Source organism: Pristiophorus japonicus, chromosome 20, assembly GCF_044704955.1.
Source record: "Pristiophorus japonicus isolate sPriJap1 chromosome 20, sPriJap1.hap1, whole genome shotgun sequence".
NCBI lineage: Eukaryota > Metazoa > Chordata > Chondrichthyes > Pristiophoridae > Pristiophorus > Pristiophorus japonicus.
The window spans coordinates 96619553-96646947 of record NC_091996.1 but is presented as its reverse complement, the minus strand read 5'-3'; the positions used below and the strand labels follow the sequence as shown (position 1 = coordinate 96646947).

The window sequence follows — 27395 nt, the reverse complement described above, 5'->3', positions numbered from 1 at the left end:
CTGAGTTTTTATCCCGGCCCCCCGGTTGAACATGTCCCGCGACAGAGCACAGCAGCAGCCGCCGTTGCCGTGGCTGGCGGCGGCCGCTGGGATCTTGCTGTGCCTGGCGGCGCAGCTCTGGCAGTCGGCGGAGGTGGCGAGGCTGGGCCGGGAGCTGGAGAGCTTGAGGGACACGTGCGGGGCTCCGGCGAGCCGGGGAGAAAGGCAGCGGGTCACGCAGCAGGTCAGGGCCGCCGTTTCTGTTTCGCGGTTTTTCTCCGGCCGGCGCTTGCTCGCGAATTCCCCGGGCGCTCCCCAACCCCCCCCCTGCCCCCCCCCCCCCCGCCCCCCCGCCCCCGCGTGGAAAGCAGGTTCCCCCACCCACCCCACTCCGTCCTCCGCAAAAATAAATACAACCATCAGGAGCCGGTTGACTCACAGACTTAGTGCAATTTTAAAATGTGCCCTTCTGAAGCAGAGCCAGACGCTGTCAAATGTAATTGCAGGAAAAAGCCGATTCTTCCAGACAATGATCCCCTGGAATTCAGTGACTTGTTACGGTAGGGGTGGGGAGATGAGGAGCTAATGTGTTTTAATGCACACGCTGTGATCGAGAACGCGCTGCCTGAAAAGTTAGGTGAAGCAGATTCAATAATAGCTGTCAAACGGGGAGTTGGATAAATATTTGATTAGAGTCAGCCGTAACCCACTGGGCAGCTCTCTCGCCTCATGATTAATGAACGTTGAGGGTTTAAAGTCCCCACACCAGGGACCCAAGCACTTAAATCTCGGCTGATGCTCCCAGTGCAGGACTGAGGGAGGGGCAGTGCTGAGGGAGTGCCGCACTGCGCTGTCGGAGGGGCAGTACTGAGGGAGCGCCGTACTGTCGGAGGGGCAGTACTGAGGGAGCGCCGTACTGTCGGAGGGGCAGTACTGAGGGAGTGCCGCACTGTCAGAGGGGCAGTACTAAGGGAGTGCTGCACTGTCGGAGGGGCAGTACTGAGGGAGCGCCGTACTGTCAGAGGGGCAGTACTGAGGGAGTGCCGCACTGTCGGAGGGGCAGTACTGAGGGAGCGCCGTACTGTCAGAGGGGCAGTACTGAGGGAGTGCCGCACTGTCAGAGGGGCAGTACTAAGGGAGTGCTGCACTGTCGGAGGGACAGTGCTGAGGGAGCGCCGCACTGTCAGAGGGGCAGTACTAAGGGAGTGCCGCACTGTCGGAGGGACAGTGCTGAGGGAGCGCCGCACTGTCAGAGGGGCAGTACTGAGGGAGTGCTGCACTGTCGGAGGGGCAGTACTAAGGGAGTGCTGCAAAGTCGGAGGGGCAGTACTGAGGAAGTGCCGCACTCTAATTGTCTGCGCTCCTCTAATTCTGCCCTCCTGACCATCCCTGATTATAATCGCTCCACCATCGGTGGCCGTGCCTTCTGTTGCCTGGGTCCCAAGCTCTGGAACTCCCTACCTAAACCTCTCCACCTCTCTCTCCTCCTTTAAGACGCTCCTTAAAACCCACCTCTGTGACCAAGCTTTTGGTCACCTGCCCTAATTTCAACTTGTGCGGCTCGGGGTCAAATATTTTGTCTCATAATACTCCTGTGATGCACCTTGGGACGGTTTATTACGTTAAAGGCGCTATATAAATGCATGTTATTGTTTAACAATGAAACTGTACCCGCCTCTCAAGCAATGGCCCTATAACTAGAACAATCTGTGGTTAAGGTGACTTACCAAAATGCTGGCCTTAAACTGATGGTACAATGTTACTGCGGTTTCTGATGTAATTGGAGTGGTTTCAAGTCGCACTAATCACCCAGGGCTATTCACCGAGGAATCGCAGTTTCAATCTTTAATGAATAGGTCTTCCTTCATCCGCATATTTGTCCTGAAACGACAAGTGTGTGAGGTGCACCCATGAGGCACTGCGTTCAAACCCTTTCAGACAAGGGCTGAATTCCCTGGAATTTACAGGGTGTCATAACAACATCAGAAATAGGAGCAGGAGTCGGCCATTCGGCCCCTCGAGCCTGCTCCGCCATTTAATAAGATCGTGGCTGATCTGATCATGGACTCAACTCCACTTCCCCGCCCGCTCCCCATAACCCTCAACTCCCCGATAGTTCAAATGTCTGTCTATCTCCACCTTAAATATATTCAATGACCCAACCTCCACAGCTCTCTGGGGCAGAGAATTCCAAAGATTCATGACCCTCTGAGAGAAGAAATTCCTCCTCATCTCCATTTTAAATGGGTGACCCCTTATTCTGAGATTATGCCCTCTAGTTCTAGTCTCCCTCACGAGGGGAAACATCCTCTCTGCATCTACCCTGTCCAGCCCCCTCAGAGACTTATATGTTTCAATAAGATCACCTCTCATTCTTCTAAACTCCAATGAGTAGAGGTCCAACCTGCTCAACCTTTCCTCATAAGGCGACGCCTTCACCTCAGGAATCAGCCTGGTGAACCTTCTCTGAACTGCCTTCAATGCAAGTATATCCTTCCTTAAATACGGAGACCAAAACTGCGCGCAGTACTCCAGGTGTGGCCTCACCAATACCCTGTACAGTTGTAGCAAGACCTCTCCGCTTTTATACTCTATCCCCCTTGCAATAAAGGCCAACATTCCATTTTCCTTCCTGATGACTTGCTGTAGCTGCATACTAACTTTTTATGTTTCATGCACAAGGAGCCCCAGGTCCCGCTGTGTTGCAGCATTTTGCAATCTCTCTCCATTTAAATAATAATTTGCTTTTTTATTTTTTCTGCCAAAATGGATGACCTCACATTTTCCCACATAATGGGCCCAAGTTTCCACAGGATAAAAAACGGGCGGCCCTCCGAGCTGGACGCCCATTTCTCGCGCCTAATACGGCGGCAGAAAAAAAACGCGCTATTCTCGAGCGTTCTGCAGCTCCGTGTCTGTTTGGCGCGGCGCCCGGGGGGGGGGGGGCGGAGCCTACACTCGCGCCGATTTTGTAAGTGGGAGGGGGCGGGTACTATTTAAATTAGTTTTTTTCCTGCCGGCAACGCTGCGCGTGCGCGTTGGAGCGTTTGCGCATGCTCAGTGTGAAAAAAACATTGGCACTCGGCCATTTTTGTAGTTCTTTGTAGTTGTTTAATTTTTGAACATTTTTGAATAAAAGCACATTGCCATCAGCACATCAGCACTGAGGCTTCCCTTCTCACTGTCTCCTTCCCCTCCCTCCCCTCCACGGCAACAAGCCGCTGTCTCCTTCCCCTCCCCTTTCTCCACGGCAACAAGCCGCTGTCTCCTTCCCCTCCCTCCCCTGCGCGGCAACAAACGGCGGTTTCCTTCGAACAATGGCTGAAGCACTTTCACACAGGTAGGAAGATGGTTTATTTAATCTTTTCTTTGCTTATAAATGTTTATTCAGGTTGGATTTATTTGTATAATATTTGTAGAAGTATAAATAAGGATTTATTGTAGAATTTAATGAGTTCCCTTCCCCCCCCCCCCACCTCGTTCTGGACGCCTAATTTGTAACCTGCGCCTGATTTTTTAATGTGTAGAACAGGTTTTTTCAGTTCTACAAAAATCTTCACTTGCTCCATTCTAAGTTAGTTTGGAGTACGTTTTCACTGTGGAAACTTTCAAATCAGGCGTCAGTGGCCGGACACGCCCCCTTTTGAAGAAAAAATTCTGTTCCAAAGTAGAACTGTTCTACCTGACTAGAACTGCAGAAAAAAAAATGTGGAGAATTGCGATTTCTAAGATAGTCCGTTCTCCACCAGTTGCTCCTAAAAATCAGGCGCAAATCATGTGGAAACTTGGGCCCTATATTCCATCTGCCAAAAGTTTGCCCACTCACTTAGCCTGTCTATATCCCTTTGCAGATTAATTGTGTCCTCCTCACAACTTGCTTTCCCACCCATCTTTGTATCATCAGCAAACTTGGCTACATTGCACTCGGTCCCTTCATCTAAGTCATTAATATAGATTGTAAATAGTTGGGGTCCCAGCACTGATCCCTGTGGCACCCCACTAGTCACTGCTTACCAACCGGAAAACGACCCATTTATCCCGACTCTCTGTTTTCTGTTAGTTAGCCAATCCTCTATCCATGCTAATATATTACCCCCAACCCAGTGAACTTTTATCTTGTGCAGTAAGCTTTTATGTGGCACCTTATCGAATGCCTTCTGGAAATCCAAATACACCACACCCACTGGTTCCCCCTTATCCACCCTGCTCATTACATCTTCAAAGAACTCCAGCAAATTTGTCAAACATGATTTCCATTTCATAAAACCATGCTGACTCTGCTTGATTGAATCATGATTTTGCAAATGTCCTGCTGCTGCTTCCTGAATAATGGACTCCAGCATTTTCCCAACCACAGATTACGTGCGACATCCGTAAACTTTGAAATTATAGAAAGTAAGACTTGCATTTATATAACACCTTTCCCCACTGCCTGACGTCCCAAAGCACTTTTATGTCCACCTGAGAGAGCAGACGGGGCCTCGGTTTAAAGTCTCGATTGAAAGATGGCACCTCCGACAGTGCGGTGCTCCCTCAGTACTGCCCCTCCGACAGTGTGGCGCTCCCTCAGTACTGCCCCTCCGACAGTGCGGCGCTCCCTCAGTACTGCCCCTCCGACAGTGCGGTGCTCCCTCAGCACTGGCCCTCCGACAGTGCAGGGCTCCCTCAGTACTACCCCTCCGACAGTGCGGCACTCCCTCAGTACTGCCCCTCCGACAGTGCGGCGCTCCCTCAGTACTGCCCCTCCGACAGTGCGGCGCTCCCTCAGTACTGTCCCTCCGACAGTGCGGCGCTCCCTCAGTACTGCCCCTCCGACCGTGCGGCGCTCCCTCAGTACTGACCCTCCGACAGTGCGGCGCTCCCTCAGTACTGCCCCTCCGACAGTGCGGCGCTCCCTCAGTACTGCCCCTCCGACTGTGCGGCGCTCCCTCAGTACTGCCCCTCCGACAGTGCGGCGCTCCCTCAGTACTGCCCCTCCGACAGTGCGGCGCTCCCTCAGTACTGCCCCTCCGACAGTGCGGCGCTCCCTCAGTACTGCCCCTCTGACAGTCCAACCATAGCCCAACAACAACACCCGGTATTTATATAGCGCCTTCAACGTAGTGAAATGTCCCAAGGCGCTTCACAGGAGTGTTATGATACAAAACATTTGACACCGGGCCACATAAGGAGACATTAGCGCAGGTGACCAAAAGCTGGGTCAAAGAGGTAGGTTTTAAGGAGCGTCTTGAAGGAGGAGAGAGAGGCGGAGAGGTTTAGGGAGGGAGTTCCAGAGCTTGGGGCCCAGGCAACAGAAGGCACGGCCACCGATGGTGGAGCGATTATAATCAGGGATGGTCAGGAGGGGCAGAATTAGAGGAGCGCAGACATCTCGGGGATTGTGGGGCTGGAGGAGATTACAGAGATAGGGAGGGGCGTGGGCCATGGAGGGATTTGTAAACAAGGATGAGAATTTTGAAATCGAGGCGTTGCTTAACCGGGAGCCAATGTAGGTCAGCGAGCACAGGGGGTGATGGGTGAGTGGGACTGGGTGCGAGTTAGGACACGGGGCAGTGAGACAGGGGGTGATGGGTGAGTGGGACTCGGTGCGAGTTAGGACACGGGGAGCTGAGTTTTGGATCACATGGAGTTGACATTGGGTAGAATGTGGGAGGCCGGCCAGGAGTGCGTTGAAGAAGCGGGCACAGTTTTGAAATGAGTAACGGGATAGGCCAGGACTGGAGCCAGGGAGTTTACTGCACACAATGAGTAACACATGGAATGTGCCTCTCGATAAGGCAGTGGCGGCTAATACCATGCGAAAGAATAATTTGCATTTTACAGCATCTTATCTGCCAGGCACTTCCTGGAATCAAATTAATTAATCAAATTCACCACACAAGAGATTAATGTGCAAAGTTAAAGCACATGGGATTGAGGGTAGTGTGCTGACATGGATTGAGAACTGGTTGTCAGACAGGAAGCAAAGAGTAGGAGTAAATGGGGACTTTTCAGAATGGCAGGCAGTGACTAGTGGGGTACTGCAAGGTTCTGTGCTGGGGCCCCAGCTGTTTACATTGTACATTAATGATTTCGATGAGGGGATTAAATGTAGTATCTCCAAATTTGCGGATGACACTAAGTTGGGTGGCAGTGTGAGCTGCGAGGAGGATGCTATGAGGCTGCAGAGTGACTTGGATAGGTTAGGTGAGTGGGCAAATGCATGGCAGATGAAGTCTAATGTGGATAAATGTGAGGTTATCCACTTTGGTGGTAAAAACAGAGAGACGGACTATTATCTGAATGGTGGCAGATTAGGAAAAGGGGAGGTGCAACGAGACCTGGGTGTCATGGTACATCAGTCATTGAAGGTTGGCATGCAGGTACAGCAGGCGGTTAAGAAAGCAAATGGCATGTTGGCCTTCATAGCGAGGGGATTTGAGTACAGGGGCAGGGAGGTGTTGCTACAGTTGTACAGGGCCTTGGTGAGGCCACACCTGGAGTATTGTGTACAGTTTTGGTCTCCTAACCTGAGGAAGGACATTCTTGCTATTGAGGGAGTGCAGCGAAGGTTCACCAGACTGATTCCCGGGATGGCGGGACTGACCTATCAAGAAAGACTGGATCAACTGGGCTTGTATTCACTGGAGTTCAGAAGAATGAGGGGGAACCTCATAGAAACGTTTAAAATTCTGACAGGTTTTGACAGGTTAGATGCAGGAAGAATGTTCCCAATGTTGGGGAAGTCCAGAACCAGGGGTCACAGTCTGAGGATAAGGGGTAAGCCATTTAGGACCGAGATGAGGAGAAACTTCTTCACCCAGAGAGTGGTGAACCTGTGGAATTCTCTACCACAGAAAGTTGTTGAGGCCAATTCACTAAATATATTCAAAAAGGAGTTAGATGTAGTCCTTACTACTAGGGGGATCAAGGGGTATGGTGAGAAAGCAGGAATGGGGTACTGAAGTTGCATTTTCAGCCATGAACTCATTGAATGGCGGTGCAGGCTAGAAGGGCCGAATGGCGGTGCAGGCTAGAAGGGCCGAATGGCGGTGCAGGCTAGAAGGGCCGAATGGCCTACTCCTGCATCTATTTTCTATGTTTCTATGTCTATGGCAATTGGATATGCACTCGAATAGAGAAGTTCTGCAGGGCTGTGGGGAAAGGGCAGGGGGGAGTGGGACTGATGGGATCGCTCGCTCACAGAGCCGGCACAGGCTCGATGGGCCCAATGGCCTTCTCCTGGGCCGTGTGAACCGAGAGGGTTGGATTGTCCGTCTTCTGCCGCCCCTGTTAGCGCCCCGGAGATGCGGCAATGGCGGCGGTGAGCACGTGCGGGCGGGCGGCCAGCTCCCACCGCCCCGACGGGATACCCGGGGCCGATTTTGAAGTCAGGAGTGGGGGGGGGGGGGGGGGGTGTAGGCGGAGCATTACCGCCCGGGAGAGGCGAGCCAGTGTGCCAACACCGCCTGGTCGCGATTTGTGGCTCGCGCCCGCTCCGTAGCGCGGTGTAGAGCGCCCCCTGCTGGGACCGCCTGTGAAAGCGGGCGGCCTGAGCTGCAACAGCCTCAGTGAGGTCAGTAATGGCCGCCTCAGGCAAGTACGACTGGGTTTTATGTGATTTATGTGGTGGGGGTGTGAGGTATTGGGAATATTATTGGTGCTTTTTTTTTTGTTTCCCTCCCTCCCCGCGGCCTCTCTAATGGCGCTCCAAGGCCGCTTGTTTCGCTCGGGATTTTCGCTTGCTCAGCTGGCCTAGCGCCCCAAGAGAGGTGTGTAACGCCTCTCTTCATGCTCCGCCCCAAACTCATGGCCCAGTGGGTGAATTCTGCGGCGGCAGACGCAAAAAATTTGCAAAAATTTACCGCTCCGTCCGGGACACAGCCCCGACTGAGGAGCAACCGAACTTCCCCCCCCCAGTGATTCTTGTCACATCCTCAGGATCTCCCGAACCCTTTCACCTTCACGGTGCAAGCAATTACGAAAGCAAATGGTACGTTAGCTTTTGTTACAACGGGATTTGAGCACAAGAGTAAAGATGTCTTACTGCAATTATGTAGGGCCCTGGGAGGACAGACGCACCAACGTTAGCGTCCTCGACCAGTCCAACATCCCCAGCATCGAAGCACTGACCACACTCGACCAGCTCCGCTGGGCAGGGCCACATTGTCCGCATGCCCCAGACACGAGACTCCCAAAGCAAGCACTCTACTCGGAACTCCTTCACGGCAAACGAGCCAAAGATGGGCAGAGGAAACATTATAAGGGCACCCTGATAAAGTGCAACATCCCCACCGACACCTGGGAGTCCCTGGCCCAAAGACCAGTCCGCCCTAAGTGGAGGAAGTGCATCCGGGAGGGCGCTGAGCACCTCGAGTCTCGTCGCCGAGAGCGTGCAGAAACCAAGCGCAGGCAGCGGAAGGAGCATGCGGCAAACCTGTCCCACCCTCCCCTTCCCTCAACCACTGTCTGTCCCACCTGTGACAGGGACTGTGGCTCTCGTATTGGACTGTTCAGCCGCCTGAGAACTCACTTCAGGACTGGAAGCAAGTCTTCCTCGATTCCGAGGGACTGTCTATGATGGAGGGCCCTGGTGAGACCACACCTGGAGTATTGTGTACAGTTTTGGTCTCCTTACCTAAGGAAGGATATACTTGCCATAGAGGGAGTGCAGCGAAGGTTCACCAGACTGATTCCTGGGATGGGGGGATTGTCCTATGAGGAGAGATTGAGCAGACTGGGCCGATATTCTCTCAAGTTTAGACGAATGAGAGGTGATCTCGTTGAAACATACAAAATTCTAAAGGGGTTAATGCTAGGAGGATGTTTCCCCCGGGCTGGGGAGTCTGGAACCAGGGGTCACAGTCTCAGGATAAGGGGGCGGCCATTTAGGACTGAGATGAGGAGGAAACTCTTCACTCAGAGGGTGGTGAATCTTTGGAATTCTCTGCCCCAGAGGGCTGTGGAGGCTCAGTCTGTGAGTATATTCAAGGCCGAGATCGATAGATTTTTGGGAATCGAGAGAAATGGGGATCGGGCGGGAAAGTGGAGTTGAGGTCGAAGATCAGCCGTGATCTCATTGAATGGCGGAGCAGGCTCGAGGGACCGAATGGCCAACTCCTGCTCCTTTTCCTTATGTTCTTATGTGTTGAGCGCTGATAATCAGTGGCTGCCGATTCAACAACAACTTGCATTTATACAGTGCCTTTAATGTCTAAAACATCGCAAGGCGCTTTAGAGGAGCGATTATCAGACAAAACCTGACACCGAGCGACTGGTGACCAAAAGCTGGGTCACAGAGGTCGGTTTTAAGAAGCGTCTTGAAGGAGGAGAGAGAGGCGGAGAGGTTTAGGGAGGGAGTTCCAGAGCTTGGGGCCCAGGCAACAGAAGGCACGGCCACCGATGGTGGAGCGATTATAGTCAGTGATGGTCAGGGGGGCAGAATTAGAGGAGCGCAGATATCTCGGGGGGTTGTGGGGCTGGAGGAGATTACAGAGATAGGGAGGGGCGAGGGCCATGGAGGGATTTGCAAACAAGGATGAGAATTTTGAAATCGAGGCGATGCCAAACCGGGAGCCAATGTAGGTCAGCGAGCACAGGGGGTGATGGGTGAGCGGGACTGGGTGCGAGTTAGGACACGGGACAGTGAGCACAGGGGGTGATGGGTGAGCGGGACTGAGTGCGAGTTAGGACACAGGGCAGCGAGCACAGAGGGTGATGGATGAGCGGGACTGGGTGCGAGTTAGGACACGGGGCAGCGAGCACAGGGAGTGATGGGTGAATGGGACTCGGTGCGAGTTAGGGCACGGGGCAGCGAGCACAGGGGGTGATGGGTGAGTGGGACTGGGTGCAAGTTAGGACACGGGGGCAGCGAGCACAGTGGGTGATGAGTGAGTGGGACTCGGTGCAAGTTAGGACACGGGGGCAGCGAGCACAGTGGGTGATGGGTGAGTGGGACTCGGTGCGAGTTAGGACACGGGGCAGCGAGCACAGTGGGTGATGGGTGAGTGGTACTCGGTGCGAGTTAGGACACGGGGCAGTGAGCACAGGGGGTGATGGGTGAGCGGGACTCGGTGCGAGTTCGGACATGGGGCAGTGAGCACAGGGGGTGATGGGTGAGCGGGACTCGGTGCGAGTTAGGACACGGGGTCAGCGAGCAAACGGGGTGATGGGTGAGCGGGACTCGGTGCGAGTTCGGACATGGGGCAGTGAGCACAGGGGGTGATGGGTGAGCGGGACTGGGTGTGAGTTAGGACACGGGGCAGCGAGCACAGGGGGTGATGGGCGAGCGGGACACAGAGCCATACACCTTTCTACAACATTCCCTTTGGAAGAGCAACTGGAAAGGGGTTTGTACAGTGGCTCAATCTCCAGCGGACCGACACATTTCGCAGGGAACCCCTGAAGCCAGTCACGACAGAGAGAAGCCAATCGCCCTGACGAAACCCTTGCCCCCCTCTTATTTTTTTCTCCCGCACTCTACAGACGCTGACACACCCTCCACGTTATTCCAGAACGTTCCGTCTCAAGTTGCACCGCCAAGCGCGGGGCGGGGGTTTGAACCCGGACCTGTGCTGTGATGGGGGAACAGAAACCGGTCCCCTCCCCTCCCCCGCCCTCGGGCCATGCTAATGATGGCCTGCCGCCAAGGTCGATTTCACAACCGAAATTCCACTCCAATTTCCCGGAGAAATGAAATATTGAGCACACACGGTCCCGAGCCAACTGGATGAGAGTCAGGAGCAGCAAGCACAAACCAAATGCAGTCAAGGGGACCGATCTCTCCTTTCACTTAAAGAAAGACTTGCATTTATATAGCGCCTTTCGTGACCAGCGGACGTCCCAAAGCGCTTTACAGCCAATGAAGTGCTTTCAGAGTGCAGTCACTGTTGTAATGTGGGAAACGCCAATTTGCGCACAGCAAGCTCCCACACACAGCAATGTGATAATGACCTGGATAATCTGTTTTTGTTATGTTGATTGAGGGATAAATATTGGCCCCAGGACACCGGGGAAAACTCTCCTGCTCTTCTTCAAAATAGTGCCATGGGATCTTTTACATCCACCTGAGAGCAGACGGGGCCTCGGTTTGTCTCATCCGAAAGACGGCACCTCCGACAGTGCAGCACTGTCGGAGAGGCAGTAGTGAAGGAGCCCCGCACTGTCGGAGGGGCAATACTGAGGGAGCGCCGCACTGTCGGAGGGGCAGTACTGAGGGAGTGCGGCACTGTCGGAGGGGCAATACTGAGGGAGCGCCGCACTGTCGGAGGGGCAGTACTGAGGGAGTGCGGCACTGTCGGAGGGGCAATACTGAGGGAGCGCCGCACTGTCGGAGGGGCAGTACTGAGGGAGTGCGGCACTGTCGGAGGGGCAGTACTGAGGGAGTGCGGCACTGTCGGAGGGGCAATACTGAGGGAGCGCCGCACTGTCGGAGGGGCAATACTGAGGGAGCGCCGCACTGTCGGAGGGGCAATACTGAGGGAGTGCGGCACTGTCGGAGGGGCAGTACTGAGGGAGCCCCGCACTGTCGGAGGGGCAGTACTGAGGGAGTGCGGCACTGTCGGAGGGGCAGTAGTGAAGGAGCCCCGCACTGTCGGAGGGGCAATACTGAGGGAGCGCCGCACTGTCGGAGGGGCGGAACTGAGGGACTGCCGCACTGTCAGAGGGGCAGTACTGAGGGAGCGCCGCACTGTCGGAGGGGCAGTACTGAGGGAGCGCCGCACTGTCGGAGGTGCCGTACTGAGGGAGCGCCGCTCTGTCGGAGGGGCAGTGCTGAGGGAGCTCCGCACTGTCGGAGGGGCAGTACTGATGGAGTGCCGCACTGTCGGAGGGGCAGTACTGAGGGAGCGCCTCACTGTCGGAGGGGCAGTGCTGAGGGAGCTCCGCACTGTCGGAGGGGCAGTACTGATGGAGTGCCGCACTGTCGGAGGGGCAGTACTGAGGGAGCGCCTCACTGTCGGAGGGGCAGTGCTGAGGGAGCTCCGCACTGTCGGAGGGGCAGTACTGATGGAGTGCCGCACTGTCGGAGGGGCAGTACTGAGGGAGCGCCTCACTGTCGGAGGGGCAGTACTGAGGGAGTGCCGCACTGTCGGAGGAGCAGTACTGAGGGAGCGCCTCACTGTCGGAGGGGCAGTACTGAGGGAGTACCACACTGTCGGAGGAGCAGTACTGAGTGAGCGCCGCACTGTGGGAGGGGCAGTACTGAGGGAGCGCCGCACTGTCGGAGGGGCAGTACTGAGGGAGCGCCGCACTGTCGGAGGGGCAGTACTGAGGGAGCATCGCACTGTCGGAGGGGCAGTACTGAGGGAGCGCCGCACTGTCGGAGGGGCAGTACTGAGGGAGCGCCGCACTGTCGGAGGGGCAGTACTGAGGGACTGCCGCACTGTCAGAGGGGCGGAACTGAGGGAGCGCCGCACTGTCAGAGGGGCAGTACTGAGGGACTGCCGCACTGTCAGAGGGGCAGTACTGAGGCAGTGCCGCACTGTCGGAGGAGCAGTTCTGATGGAGTGCCGCACTGTCAGAGGGGCATTACTGAGGCAGAGCCGCACTGTCGGAGGAGCAGTTCTGAGGGAGCGCCGCTCTGTCGGAGGGGCAGTGCTGAGGGAGCTCCGCACTGTCGGAGGGGCAGTACTGATGGAGTGCCGCACTGTCAGAGGGGCAGTACTGAGGGAGCGCCGCACTGTCGGATGGGCAGTACTGAGGGAACGCCGCACTGTCGGAGGGGCAGTACTGAGGGAGCGCCGCACTGTCGGAGGGGCAGTACTGAGGGAGCGGCTCACTGTCGGAGGGGCAGTACTGAGGGAGTGCCGCACTGTCGGAGGAGCAGTACTGAGGGAGCGCCTCACTGTCGGAGGGGCAGTACTGAGGGAGCGCAGCACTGTCGGAGGGGCAGTGCTGAGGGAGCGCCGCACTGTCGGAGGAGCAGTACTGAGGGAGCGCCGCACATCGGAGGGGCAGTACTGAGGGAGCGCCGCACTGTCGGAGGGGCAGTACTGAGGGAGTGCCGCACTGTCGTAGGAGCAGTACTGAGGGAGCGCCGCACATCGGAGGGGCAGTACTGAGGGAGCGCCGCACTGTCGGAGGGGCAGTACTGAGGGAGCATCGCACTGTCGGAGGGGCAGTACTGAGGGAGCATCGCACTGTCGGAGGGGCAGTACTGAGGGAGCGCCGCACTGTCGGAGGGGCAGTACTGAGAGAGCGCCGCACTGTTGGAGGGGCAGTACTGAGGGAGTGCCGCACTGTCAGAGGGGCAGTACTGAGGGAGCGCCGCACTGTCGGATGGGCAGTACTGAGGGAACGCCGCACTGTCGGAGGGGCAGTACTGAGGGAGCGCCGCACTGTCGGAGGGGCAGTACTGAGGGAGCGCCGCACTGTTGGAGGGGCAGTACTGAGGGAGTGCCGCACTGTCAGAGGGGCAGTACTGAGGGAGCGCCGCACTGTCGGATGGGCAGTACTGAGGGAACGCCGCACTGTCGGAGGGGCAGTACTGAGGGAGCGCCGCACTGTCGGAGGGGCAGTACTGAGGGAGCGCCTCACTGTCGGAGGGGCAGTACTGAGGGAGAGCCGCACTGTCGGAGGAGCAGTACTGAGGGAGCGCCTCACTGTCGGAGGGGCAGTACTGAGGGAGTGCCGCACTGTCGGAGGAGCAGTACTGAGGGAGCGCCGCACTGTCGGAGGGGCAGTACTGAGGGAGCGCCGCACTGTCGGAGGGGCAGTACTGAGGGAGTGCCTCAATGACGAAGGGCAGTACTGAGGGAGCGCCTCACTGTCGGAGGGGCAGTACTGAGGGAGCGCCGCACTGTCGGAGGGGCAGTACTGAGGGAGCATCGCACTGTCGGAGGGGCAGTACTGAGGGAGCGCCGCACTGTCGGAGGGGCAGTACTGAGGGAGCGCCGCACTGTTGGAGGGGCAGTACTGAGGGAGTGCCGCACTGTCGGAGGAGCAGTACTGAGGGAGCGTCTCACTGTCGGAGGGGCAGTACTGAGGGAGCGCAGCACTGTCAGAGGGGCAGCACTGAGGGAGCACCGCACTGTTGGAGGGGCAGTACTGAGGGAGCACCGCACTGTTGGAGGGGCAGTACTGAGGGAGCGCCGCACTGTCGGAGGGGCAGTACTGAGGGAGCGCCGCACTGTCGGAGGGACAGTACTGAGGGAGCCCGCACTGTCGGAGGATAGTACTGAGGGAGCCCCGCACTGTCGGAGGGACAGTACTGAGGGAGCGCAGCACTGTCGGAGGGGCGGTACTGAGGGAGTGCTGTACTGTCGGAGGTGCAGTACTGAGGGAGCGCCGCACTGTCGGAGGGGCAGTACTGAGGGAGCGCCTCACTGTCGGAGGGGCAGTACTGAGGGAGTGCCGCACTGTCGGAGGGGCAGAACTGAGGAAGTGCCGCACTGTCGGAGGGGCAGTACTGAGGGAGTGCCGCACTGTCGGAGGGGCAGTACTGAGGGAGTACCGCACTGTCGGAGGGGCAGTACTGAGGGAGCGCCTCACTGTCGGAGGGGCAGTACTGAGGGAGCGCCGCACTGTCGGAGGGGCAGTACTGAGGGAGCGCCTCACTGTCGGAGGGGCAGTACTGAGGGAGTGCCGCACTGTCGGAGGGGCAGAACTGAGGAAGTGCCGCACTGTCGGAGGGGCAGTACTGAGGGAGCGCCGCACTGTCGGAGGGGCAGTACTGAGGGAGTGCCGCACTGTCGGAGGGGCAGAACTGAGGAAGTGCCGCACTGTCGGAGGGGCAGAACTGAGGAAGTGCCGCACTGTCGGAGGTGATTAAATTGGCTGAGAGATTAAACCGAGGCCCTTTCTGCCCTCTCAGGTGGATGTAAAAGATCCCATGGCACAATTTCGAAGAAGAGCAGGGGAGTTCTCCCCGGTGTCCTGGGGTCAATATTTATCCCTCAACCAACATCACTAAAACAGATTATCTGGGTCATTATCACATCGCTGTGAGTGGGAGCTTGCTGTGCGCAAATTGGCGTTTCCCACATTACAACAGTGACTGCACTCCAAAAAAGTACTTCATTGGCTGTAAAGCGCTTTGGGACATCCGCTGGTCGTGAAAGGCGCTGTATAAATGCAAGTCTTTCTGTTTTTTTTCTTTGGCAGGTCGCCTCCGTGCTGACGAACACCTTGGTCGCACAGCCACGCCGCGATCCCGCGGCACCAGCCCGTTCCCGCAACGGGGATCCAGCACGGCAGGCCCTCCGCGTGCAACGGGACTCCGAGGGGAAGAGGAAACGGAAGGAGAAAAGTGAGCGTCGCATCATTTCGCTTCCTTTGGGAGGGCGATAGGGAATAGACAGGCTCGGGGAATGGGCAGGCAAGTGGCAGGTGCAGTTTAACGCAGAAAAGTGTCGTAACGTGAGCACCTGTGAGTAATGCTGACAGGTTGGTGCAGCTGGTGTAGCCAGTGCCGTGAAGTTCACCAGATTCAATAAAACCCCAGCCAGTTGGGTCTCGGTCATCCACGAGGAGGTATGCAATTGTGAGCCTAGTGGATGAACAGGTAATCCACACCGGCCGACAAAGAGCCACCCAGCCTAATCCCACTTTCCAGCTCTGGGTCCGTAGCCCTGTAGGTTACGGCACTTCAGGCGTACATCCAAATGTGATGAGGGTTTCTGCCTCTACCACCCTTTCAGGCCGTGAGTTCCACCCCAGACCCCCACCACCCTCTAGGTGAAGAAATCTCCCCTCATATCTCCTCTATACCTCCCCCCAATTACTTTAAATCTGTGCCATCTGGTTGTTGATCCTTCTGCTAAGGGGAAACAGGTCCGTCCTATCCACTCTATCCAGGCCCCTCATAATTTTATACACCTCAATCAGGTCTCCCCTCAGCCTCCTCTGTTCCAAGGAAAGCAACCCCAACCTATCCAATCTTTCCTCATCGCTAAAATTCTCCAGTCCCGGCAACATCCTGGTAAATCGCCTCTGCACCCTCTCTAGTGCAACATCCTGGTAAATCTCCTCTGCACCCTCTCTAGTGCAACATCGTGGTAAATCTCCTCTGTACGCTCTCTAGTGCAACATCCTGGTAAATCTCCTCTGTACCCTCTCTAGTGCAACATCCTGGTAAATCTCCTCTGTACCCTCTCTAGTGCAACATCGTGGTAAATCTCCTCTGTACCCTCTCTAGTGCAACATCCTGGTAAATCTCCTCTGTACCCTCTCTAGTGCAACATCCTGGTAAATCTCCTCTGTACCCTCTCTAGTGCAACATCCTGGTAAATCTCCTCTGCACCCTCTCTAGTGCAACATCCTGGTAAATCTCCTCTGTACCCTCTCCAGTGTAACATCCTGGTAAATCTCCTCTGTACCCTCTCCAGTGCAACATCCTGGTAAATCTCCTCTGCACCCTCTCTAGTGCAACATCCTGGTAAATCTCCTCTGCACCCTCTCTAGTGCAACATCCTGGTAAATCTCCTCTGCACCCTCTCTAGTGCAACATCCTGGTAAATCTCCACTGCACCCTCTCTAGTGCAACATCCTGGTAAATCTCCTCTGCACCCTCTCTAGTGCAACATCCTGGTAAATCTCCTCTGTACCCTCTCCAGTGCAACATCCTGGTAAATCTCCTCTGCACCCTCTCCAGTGCAACATCCTGGTAAATCTCCTCTGCACCCTCTCTAGTGCAACATCCTGGTAAATCTCCTCTGCACCCTCTCTAGTGCAACATCCTGGTAAATCTCCTCTGCACCCTCTCCAGTGCAACATCCTGGTAAATCTCCTCTGTACCCTCTCTAGTGCAACATCCTGGTAAATCTCCTCTGCACCCTCTCTAGTGCAACATCCTGGTAAATCTCCTCTGTACCCTCTCCAGTGCAACATCCTGGTAAATCTCCTCTGCACCCTCTCCAGTGCAACATCCTGGTAAATCTCCTCTGTACTCTCTCTAGTGCAACATCCTGGTAAATCTCCTCTGTTTCCTCTCTAGTGCAACATCCTGGTAAATCCCCTCTGTACCCTCTCTCGTGCAACATCCTGGTAAATCTCCTCTGTACCCTCTCTCGTGCAACATCCTGGTAAATCTCCTCTGTACCCTCTCTAGTGCAACATCCTGGTAAATCTCCTCTGTACCCTCTCTAGTGCAACATCCTGGTAAATCTCCTCTGTACCCTCTCTAGTGCAACATCCTGGTAAATCTCCTCTGCACCCTCTCCAGTGCAACATCCTGGTAAATCTCCTCTGCACCCTCTCTAGTGCAACATCCTGGTAAATCTCCTCTGTACCCTCTCCAGTGCAACATCCTGGTAAATCTCCTCTGCACTCTCTCCAGTGCAACATCCTGGTAAATCTCCTCTGTACCCTCTCCAGTGCAACATCCAGGTAAATCTCCTCTGTACCCTCTCCAGTGCAACAGCCTGGTAAATTTCCTTTGTACCCTCGCCAGTGCAACATCCTGGTAAATCTCCTCTGCACCCTCTCCAGTGCAACATCCTGGTAAATTTCCTCTGTACCCTCTCCAATGCAACATCCTGGTAAATCTCCTCTGTACCCTCTCCAGTGCAACATCCTGGTAAATCTCCTCTGTACCCTCTCCAGTGCAACATCCTGGTAAATCTCCTCTGCACCCTCTCTAGTGCAACATCCTGGTAAATCTCCTCTGTACCCTCTCCAGTGCAACATCCTGGTAAATCTCCTCTGCACCCTTTCCAGTGCAATCACATTGTTCCTGTAATGTGGTGACCAGAACTGCACCTTTGTTAATGTACAATGTGATTGTTAAACATTTCTTAATTAACTAACTAATTCTTAATAGCAAACAATGTGTTGCTATGAATTCTTTAGCAAAGAACCTTTGAAGCAAATACATTACAAGTGTGAAGTGATACATTTTGGAGAACAAGGACAGACAATATAAACTGGAGGGTACAATACTAAAGAGGTGCATGAACAAAGAGACCTGGGGGTATATGGGCGCAAATCATTGAGAATACAGAAGCAAGGAGATTATGATGAACCTGTATAAAACACCGGTCCAACCTCAACTGGAGTATTGTGTCCAATTCTGGGCCCCGCACTTTAGGAAGGATGTGAAGGCCTTAGAGAGGGCGCAGAAAAGATTGACGAGAATGGTTCCAGGGATGAGGGACTTCAGTTACGTGGAGAGTCTGGAGAAGCTGGGGTTGTTCTCCTTGGAGCAGAGAAGGTTGAGAGGAGATTTGATCGAGGTGTTCAAAATCATGAGGGTCTGGACAGAGGAGATCGAGAGAAACTGTTCCCATTGGTGGAAGGGTCGGGAACCAGAGGGACACAGATTTAAGGCGATTGGCAGAAGAACCAAAGGCGACTCGAGGGAAAACGTTTTCACGCAGCGAGTGGTTATGATCTGGAATGCGCTACCTGAGAGGGTGGTGGAGGCAGACTCAATCGTGGCTTTCAAAAGGGAGTTGGATAAATACCTGAAGGAGAGAAAGTTGTGGGGGAGTGGTACTGGCTGAGGGGCCTTGTCAGGTCTCCTTGCTACTGGGGTGCGATGTTTTTTAAAAATGTATTCGTTCCTGGGATGTGGGCGTCACTGGCAAGGCCGGCATTTATTGCCCATCCCTAGTTGCCCCTTGAGAAGGTGGTGGTGAGCCGCCATTTCAGAGGGGCAGTTAAGAGTTGACCACTTTGCTGTGGGTCTGGAGTCACGTATAGGCCAGACCGGGTAAGGTCAGAAGATTTCCTTCCCAAAAGGACATTATATATTATATTAGAATGATCGCACAAACAGCGATGGACGCAGGATGATAGGAACAGGAGCAGGCCATTCTACAAGACTGTAGCTGATCTCTCGCTATGATCTCATCTCCCCACCATGGACCGCTAAACTCCCGCCTGACCCACCAGACAAGGCTGACCTCTCGGCCTAGATCGTGTGCTCGAGCCCTGGGGTATGGCTGCAAGCCCAGACCAGCTCACTCAGAGACTGCTAACACTGAGCCAAGCTGCCTCTTCCATTTACACGGCCATGACTCAGTGGGTCGCGCCCTCTCTCGCCTCTGAGTCAGAAAGGTCGTGGGTTCGAGTCCCACTCCAGCGACTTGAGCACATAATCTAGGCCAACACTCCCAGTGTAGTACTGAGGGAGCGCCGCACTGTCGGAGGGGCAGTACTGAGGGAGCGCCGCACTGTCGGAGGGGCAGTACTGAGGGAGCGCCGCACTGTCGGAGGGGCAGTACTGAGGGAGCGCCGCACTGTCGGAGGAGCAGTACTGAGGGAGTGCCGCACTGTCGGAGGGGCGGTACTGAGGGAGCACCGCACTGTCGGAGGGGCGGTACTGAGGGAGCGCCGCACTGTCGGAGGGGCAGTACTGAGGGAGTGCCGCACTGTCGGAGGGGCGGTACTGAGGGAGCGCCGCACTGTCGGAGGGCCGGTACTGAGGGAGCGCCGCACTGTCGGAGGGGCAGTACTGAGGGAGCGCCGCACTGTCTGAGAGCCAGTACTGAGGGAGCGCCGCACTGTCGGAGGGGCAGTACTGAGGGAGCGCCGCACTGTCGGAGGGGCAGTACTGAGGGAGCGCCGCACTGTCGGAGGGGCAGCACTGAGGGAGCGCCGCACTGTCGGAGGGGCAGCACTGAGGGAGCGCCGCACTGTCGGAGGGGCAGTACTGAGGGAGCGCCGCACTGTCGGAGGGGCGGTACTGAGGGAGCGCCGCACTGTCGGAGGGGCGGTACTGAGGGAGCGCCGCACTGTCGGAGGGGCAGTACTGAGGGAGCGCCGCACTCTCGGAGGGGCAGTACTGAGGGAATGCCACACTGTCGGAGGTGCCGTCTTTTGGATGAGACGTTAAACCGAGGCAGCGTCTGCTCTCTCAGGTGGACGTAAAAGATCCCATGGCCAGTATTTCGATGAAGAGCAGGAGTTAACCCCGGTGTCCTGGGCCAATATTTATCCCTCGAGTGAGGTAACAGATGATCTGGGTCATTATCACATTGCTGTGTGTGGGAACTTGCTGTGCCCTGATTGGCTGCCGCGTTTCCCACAGTACAACAGTGACTGCACTTTAAAAAGTACTTCATCGGCTGTGGAATTGTGCTTTGCGACGTCCTGAGATGGTGAGTGGCTCTACAGAAAGGCCAGATCTTTCTTGTCGGTCACTCCACTTTTCACAAGAACATTTTCAAATGTGCTCCCAGCTGCTCAAATTCCTTGGGCATCGGAAACTGTCCGTCAGACTAATTCTGCCCAGACGGACCTCCTCTTGGGTCGAGGCAGAGGGGTGACCCACCCAGTCTTTGCATTGTTCTTTATCTACACAGACAACTCAATCTCCTCGCTGAGCATAAGTAGCCATTTCCGTTTTAATAACTCGCCAAATCCTGGGATTTCATCACAGCTTGATCATTCCTGGGTTGCACAACAACAGCAGCCCGCATTTATATAGCCCCTTTAACGCAGTAAGACATCCCAAGGCGCTTCACAGGAGCATGATCAAAGAATAGACCACCGGACAGCTCAAAGCGTTTTATAGCCAATGACGTACTTTTGGAGTGTGGTCTCAAACAGCAATATGTTAATGACCAATCCACGTCCGGACCGGGGTCAAGCAGGGCTGCGTTATCGTTCCAACCCTCCTCTCAATCTTCCACGCCGCCATGCTCCACCTCACAGTCGACAAGCTCCCCGTTGGAGTGGAACTAAACTACAGAACCAGTGGGAAGCTGTTTAACCTTCGCCATCTCCAGGCCAGGTCCAAGATCACCCCAACCTCTGTCGTCGAGCTACAGCACGCGGACAACGCCTGCGTCTGTGCACACACAGAGGCTGAACTCCAGGACACAGTCGACGTATTTACTGAGGGTCGACGTATTTACTCAGGTGTACGAAAGCATGGTCCTTACGTTAAACATCCATACGACAAAGGTCCTCCACCAGCCTGTCCCCGCCACACAGCACTGCCCTCCAGACATCAAGATCCACGGCGCGGCCCTGGACAACGTGGACCATTTCCCATACCTCGGGAGCCTCTTATCAACAAGGGCAGACATTGACGACGAGATCCAGCACCGCCTCCAGTGCGCCAGTGCAGCCTTCGGCCGCCTGAGGAAAAGAGTGTTTGAAGACCAGGCCCTCAAACCTACCACCAAGCTCATGGTCTACAGAGCTGTAGTAATACCCGCCCTCCTGTATGGCTCAGCGACATGGACCATGTACAGTAGACACCTCAAGTCGCTGGAGAAATACCACCAACGATGTCACCGCAAGATTCTACAAATCCCCTGGGAGGACAGATGCACCAACGTCAGCGTCCTCGACCAGGCCAACATACCCAGCATCGAAGCACTGACCACACTCGACCAGCTCCGCTGGGCAGGGCCACATTGTTCACATGCCCGACCCGAGACTCCCAAAGCAAGCGCTCTACTCGGAACTCCTTCACAGCAAATGAGCCAAAGGTGGGCAGTGGAAACGTTACAAGGGACATCCTCAAAGCCTCCCTGATAAAGTGCAACATCCCCACCGACACCTGGGAGTCCCTGGCCCAAAGACCAGTCTGCCCTAACTGGAGGAAGTGCATCCGGGAGGGCGCTGAGCACCTCGAGTCTCATCGCCGATAGCGTGCAGAAACCAAGCGCAGGCAGCGGAAGGAGCGTGCGGCAAACCAGTCCCACCCTCCCCTTCCCTCAACCACTGTCTGTCCCACCTGTGACAGGGACTGTGGCTCTCGTATTGGACTGTTCAGCCACCGAAAGACTAACTTTGGGAGTGAAAGCAAGTCTTCCACGATTCCGTATGATGATGAATGACCAGATAATCTGTTTTTTGTTATGTTGCTTGAGGGATTAAATATTGGCCCCAGGACACCAGGGAGAACTCCCCTGCTCTTCTTCAATATATTGCCATGGGATCTTTTACGTCCACCTGAGAGAGCAGACGGGGCCTCGGTTTAACGTCTCATCTGAAAGACGGCACCTCCGACAGTGCGGCGCTCGCTCAGTACTGCCCCTCCGACAGTGCGGCACTCCCTCAGTACCGCCCCTCCGACAGTGCGGGGCTCCCTCAGTACTGCACTGGGAGTGTCAGCCTAGATTTATGGCTCAAGTGTCTAGAGTGGGACTTGAACCCACGACCTTCTGACCCAGAAGCGAGTGTGCTGTCCACTGAGCCACGGCTGAAATCAGACCAAATTTGACATCGAACCACATAAGTAGAAATTAGCGCTTGGTCAAAGAGATCGGTTTTAAGGAGCGTCTTGAAGGAGGAGAGAGAGGTAGCGAGGTTTAGGGAGGGAGTTCCAGAGCTTGGGGCCCAGGCAACAGAAGGCACGGCCACCGATGGTGGAGCGATTATAATCAGGGATGCTCAGGAGGGCAGAATTAGAGGAGTGCAGATATCTCGGGGGGTTGTGGGGCCGGAGGGGATTACAGAGATAGGGAGGGGCGAGGGCCATGGAGGGATTTGAACACAGTGTTATTAGATGGTGTATTGGTTCGGTGTTGTTGTGCGGTTTGCTGCGAGCAATGCTGGGGGAGGCGAGCTGCTACTGATGGCGACACGCTAATGCTGCCCTCTCTCATTCTGTGCAGGGAAAAACTCGCTGATTCATCTGGTGCCCTCCTCTTACCGATCGCAGGGTGAGTCACGGCTGTGTGGGGGGGGGGGGGAGGGGGCAGGGGATGGGGAAGGGGCAGGAGAGGTGGCGGGGGAGTGGGGTGGGGGGAGGGCGGGTAGGAGAGGGGGAAGGGGAAGGGAGGGGAGGAGGGGAGGGGGAGCGGGAGGGGAGGGTGAGGGTGGAGGGGGGAGGTGGATGGGGTGAGGGGAGGGAAGGCTGAGGGCAGAGGAGGAGGGGAGGGGGAAGGGGAGGAGGAGGGGAGGGTGAGGGCAGGGGAGGGGGAGGAGAGGCTGAGGGGAGGGTGGAGGGGTAGGAGGAGGGAGGAAGGCAGGGGAGGGGGTAGGAGGGGAGGGGGAGTGGGAGCGGGAGGGGAGGATAGGGGCAGAGGGAGGAGAGGGACAAAGATGGAGAATGGTGGTTACGAGGGGAGTCGGTGATATTTGAACCATAATGTTGACTCTGTTCTATCCCCCGCTGCTTGCTGTAGGTGACAGCACAGTTATACACTGGCAGACCACCTTACATACTGGCCAATCCTTCGAACAGAACAACAGCACCATCGCCATAAAAAGAGACGGTTATTATTTCATTTATACTCAGGTACGGTGTGTGGAAAATGCTGCACCTGGTAAGAATCCAGTGGCTCCTCTGTACCCTCCCCAGTGCGATCACTTCCTCCCTGTAACGCGGTGACCAGAACTGCACGCAGTACTCCAGCTGTGGCCTGACGCGTGTTTTGTACAGTTCAAGCATAACCTCCCTGCTCTTGTATTCTGTGCCTCGGCCAATAAAGGCAAGTATCCCGAAAAGGCCTGGTGCTCGAGGCCAAGCGCTCGACATGTGGCGTTGGTGAGCAGTGGCGGTGAGATTTAAGAGTGGTGCAAAATCCTCCAGCTCTATTTTAACTGGGGATCCGATGGGTCTAGGTGGTTCTGGTCTCCGTATTTAAGGAGAGATATATTTGCATTGGAGGCAGTTCAGAAAAGGTTCACTCGGTTGATTCCGGGGGTGAGGGGGTTGTCTTATGAGGAAAGGTTGAGTAGGTTGGGCCTCTACTCATTGGAATTCAGAAGAATGAGAGGTGATCTTATCGAAACGTATAAGATTCTGAGCGGGCTGGACAGGATAGATGCAGAGAGGATGTTTCCCCTCGTGGGGGAATCTAGAACTAGGGGGCACAGTTTCAGAATAAGGGGTCGCCCATTTAAGACGGAATTTACTGGAATTTAGAAGAATGAGAGGGGATCTCATAGAAACATATAAAATTCTGACGGGATTGGACAGGTTAGATGCAGGAAGAATGTTCCCGATGTTGGGGAAGTCCAGAACCAGGGGTCACAGTCTAAGGAGAAGGGGTAAGCCATTTAGGACCGAGATGAGGAGAAACTTCTTCACCCAGAGAGTGGTGAACCTGTGGAATTCTCTACCACAGCAAGTTGTTGAGGCCAATTCGTTGGATATATTCAAAAGGGAGTTAGATGTGACCCTTACGGCTAAAGGGATCAAGGGGGTATGGAGAGAAAGCAGGAATGGGGTACTGAAGTTGCATGATCAGCCATGATGATATTGAATGGTGGTGCAGGCCCCAAGGACCGAATGGCCTACTCCTGCACCTGTTTTCTATGTTTCTATGAGATGAGGAGGAATTTCTTCTCTCTGAGGGTGGTGAATCTGTGGAATTCTCTGCCCCAGAAGGCTGTGGAGGCTGGGTCATTGAATATCTTTAAGGTGGAGATAGACAGATTTTTGAGCGATAAGGGAATCAAGGGTTATGGGGAGCGGGCGGGGAAGTGGAGCTGAGTCCATGATCAGATCAGCCATTATCCTATTGAATGGCGGAGCAGGCTCGAGGGGCTGAATGGGCTAGTCCTGCTCCAATTCTTATGTGCAAGAGGTTTGGGTGTGACTGGTGTAATCGAGATCTCCCCCTAGTGGGCTACTGCTCCACCTAGTGGGCTACTGCGGCAATGCGACTGCTGCTGTAAATACAGTAAAAAGTCACATGGTGTGTTGGAGCCATCTTGTGTAGCGTGTTTGTTCGTGATGCCGTGAAGAAAATGTATTGCAACTGGAGCGTTCCAACCCTTGCCCTCTGTGCCCAGGTGCTGTATCGGGACCACACGTTCATCATGGGACACGTTGTGAAGAGGAAAGATCGAGGGTGGCGGAGGGATGAGGAGACGCTGCTCCGCTGTGCGCGGAATATGCCGGAGAAGCAGCCCTTCAACACGTGTTACAGCGCAGGTGGGTGTTGTCGGCTCCACCGAGTGCCCGATACAGCCGCTATCTCCCGCTGCCCCAGGGTAGGGGTGGTTCCGTGCGTGCTCTCTCACAGGGTGGCCATTCGTCCCGTGTCTTCGGTGGGCCAATGCGCTGAGGAACAGGTCATGGCCCACCGCTACCTGTCATCAACGTCAAGCCGAACGGGCACTTTTCGCTGTGGGTTTTCAAAATCCTTCACACGACGTGGACAGGGAGAGCCAAAACATAAGAACAGAAGAATTAGGAGCAGGAGTCGGCCATTCGGCCCCTCGAGCCTGCTCCGCCATTCAATAAGATCACAGCTGATCTTCGACCTCAACTCCACTTTCCCACCCGATCCCTCGATTCCCCCAGAGTCCAAAAATCTATTGATCTCAGCCCTGAATATACTCAACGACTGAGCCTCCACAGCCTGCTGGGGCAGAGAATTCCAAAGATTCACCTCCCTCTGAGTGAAGAAATTCCTCCTCATCTCAGTCATCATCATCATCGGCAGTCCCTCGGAATTGAGGAAGACTTGCTTCCACTCTAAAAGTGAGTTCTCAGGTGGCTGAACAGTCCAATACGAGAGCCACAGTCCCTGTCACAGGTGGGACAGACAGTGGTTGAGGGAAGGGGAGGGTGGGACTGGTTTGCCGCACGCTCCTTCCGCTGCCTGCGCTTGGTCTCTGCATGCTCTCGGCGACGAGACTCGAGGTGCTCAGCGCCCTCCCGGATGCACTTCCTCCACTTAGGGCGGACTGGTCTTTGGCCAGGAAGATGTTGCACTTTATCAGGGAGGCTTTGAGGGTGGTCCCTTGTAACGTTTCCTCTGCCCACCTTTGGCTCGTTTGCCGCGAAGGAGTTCTGAGTAGAGCGCTTGCTTTGGGAGTCTCGTGTCGGGCATGCGGACAATGTGGAGCGAGGTCGAGCGAGACCAAAACTGTACGCAGGACTCCATCTATACTACTCATAGAATCTATACTATTCTCGGGAAGTCCATTCAGGGAAGTCTATTCAGGGAGTTCCTGGCCAAAGACTGCCCTAAGTGGAGGAAGTGCATCCGGGAGGGCGCTGAGCACCTCGAGTCTCGTCGCCGAGAGCATGCAGAAACCAAGCGCAGGCAGCGGAAGGAGCGTGCGGCAAACCAGTCCCACCCTCCCCTTCCCTCAACCACTGTCTGTCCCACCTGTGACAGGGATTGTGGCTCCCGTATTGGACTGTTCAGCCACCTAAGGACATGTTTTTAAGAGTGGAAGCAAGTCTTCCTTGATTCCGAGGGACTGCCGATGATGACTATTCTACAGCAAAAGTAATCGATTTTTTTTGCATTCTGTTTTTTGAAGGTATCTATCGGCTACAGAAAGGGGACATCATAGAACTGGTGATCCCACGTCATTCTGCAAACATTGTCATGGAGAAAGATTCGACATTCATGGGGCTGCTGAAGGTGGGACCAATCTAGCGACGGTCTCCTTAACCTGACACCGTACCCCAGCAACGTTCCAGTGTCGTGGTCAGTGGCCATTGTGTATCTCGGACGTGTTTGCTGTCATCCCAGCCCAAACACGCCGGCTCCTCTACGCGCTCGTGAGTCAACCTCAGGATCTTTCGCCCCCTCGCCTTCGAGTCTCCCCGCGGCCCAGTTGGAAGGGGATCGCGGGAGCAGGAGGCAGCCGCTCGGCCCGCCCTCGAGCCCGTTCCGCCAATCGACGAGATCGCGGCTGATCCGAAGCGACACGCCGAGGAAGTCTCTCCGTCCCGCGCTGTCTCAGAGGAAGTCGGAGCAGGGCAGTCGGCGACCTGGCCTCTCGAGCCTGCTCTGCCATTCAATGAGATCGTGGCTGATCTGGTTGTGGCCTCAACTCCACTTCCCCCGCCCGCTCCCCGTAACCTCTTCCTCTGGATTCTTGCTCGTTCCCATTCCGTCCGCACCGCCATTTCCTCAACCGCACACCAAGGTTCTCGGGAACACTCTTCCACAAAGCTTGACCTGTTCCTGCTTCCCGAGGCCCCCTTACCTAACTCGAAGGTCGTGACCTTCGGCCCTGCTTTCTGCTTGGCATCTCTGCCTCCATTCCCAATAAAGGTGATTGGAGATGGAGTGAGGGGACGTTATGTGAATGGAGGCCGTTGCTATAGACTCCCGACCAATTTCCCAAAGGTACTCAAAGGTAGCAAATCCAGAAATACGACAGTACTGAATTGGTGAATTAATGCTCGTCTACCTCAAGACTTGACTATTCCAATGCACTCCCAGTTGGCCTCCCACATTCTACCTGATGTAAACTTCAGCTGATCCAAAACTCGGCTGCCCCGTGTCCTAACTCGCACCGAGTCCTGCGCACCCATCACCCTCTGTGCTCGCTGCCCCGGGTCCTAACTCGCACCGAGTCCCGCTCACCCATCACCCCCTGTGCTCACTGCCCCGTGTCCTAACTCGTACCGAGTCCTGCTCACCCATCACCCCCTGTGCTCACTGCCCCATGTCCTAACTCGCACCGAGTCCCACTCACCCATCACCCCCTGTGCTCGCTGCCCCGTGTCCTAACTCGCACCGAGTCCCGCTCACCCATCACCCCCTGTGCTCGCTGCCCCGTGTCCTAACTTGCACCGAGTCCTGCTCACCCATCACCCCCTGTGCTCGCTGCCCCGTGTC

General features: G+C 55.4%; 1 protein-coding gene across 1 annotated transcript; it reads left to right on the top strand.

Moving 5' to 3' along the window:
• Positions 1–26545, top strand: tnfsf13 (TNF superfamily member 13). Its single transcript, XM_070863534.1, has 6 exons — positions 1–223; positions 15061–15205; positions 22470–22517; positions 22983–23095; positions 24598–24739; positions 26083–26545. The coding sequence occupies exons 1-6, from the start codon at positions 32–34 to the stop codon at positions 26199–26201; spliced, it is 759 nt and encodes a 252-aa protein (XP_070719635.1). The 5' UTR covers positions 1–31; the 3' UTR covers positions 26202–26545.
• Positions 26546–27395: the final 850 nt, after the last annotated feature.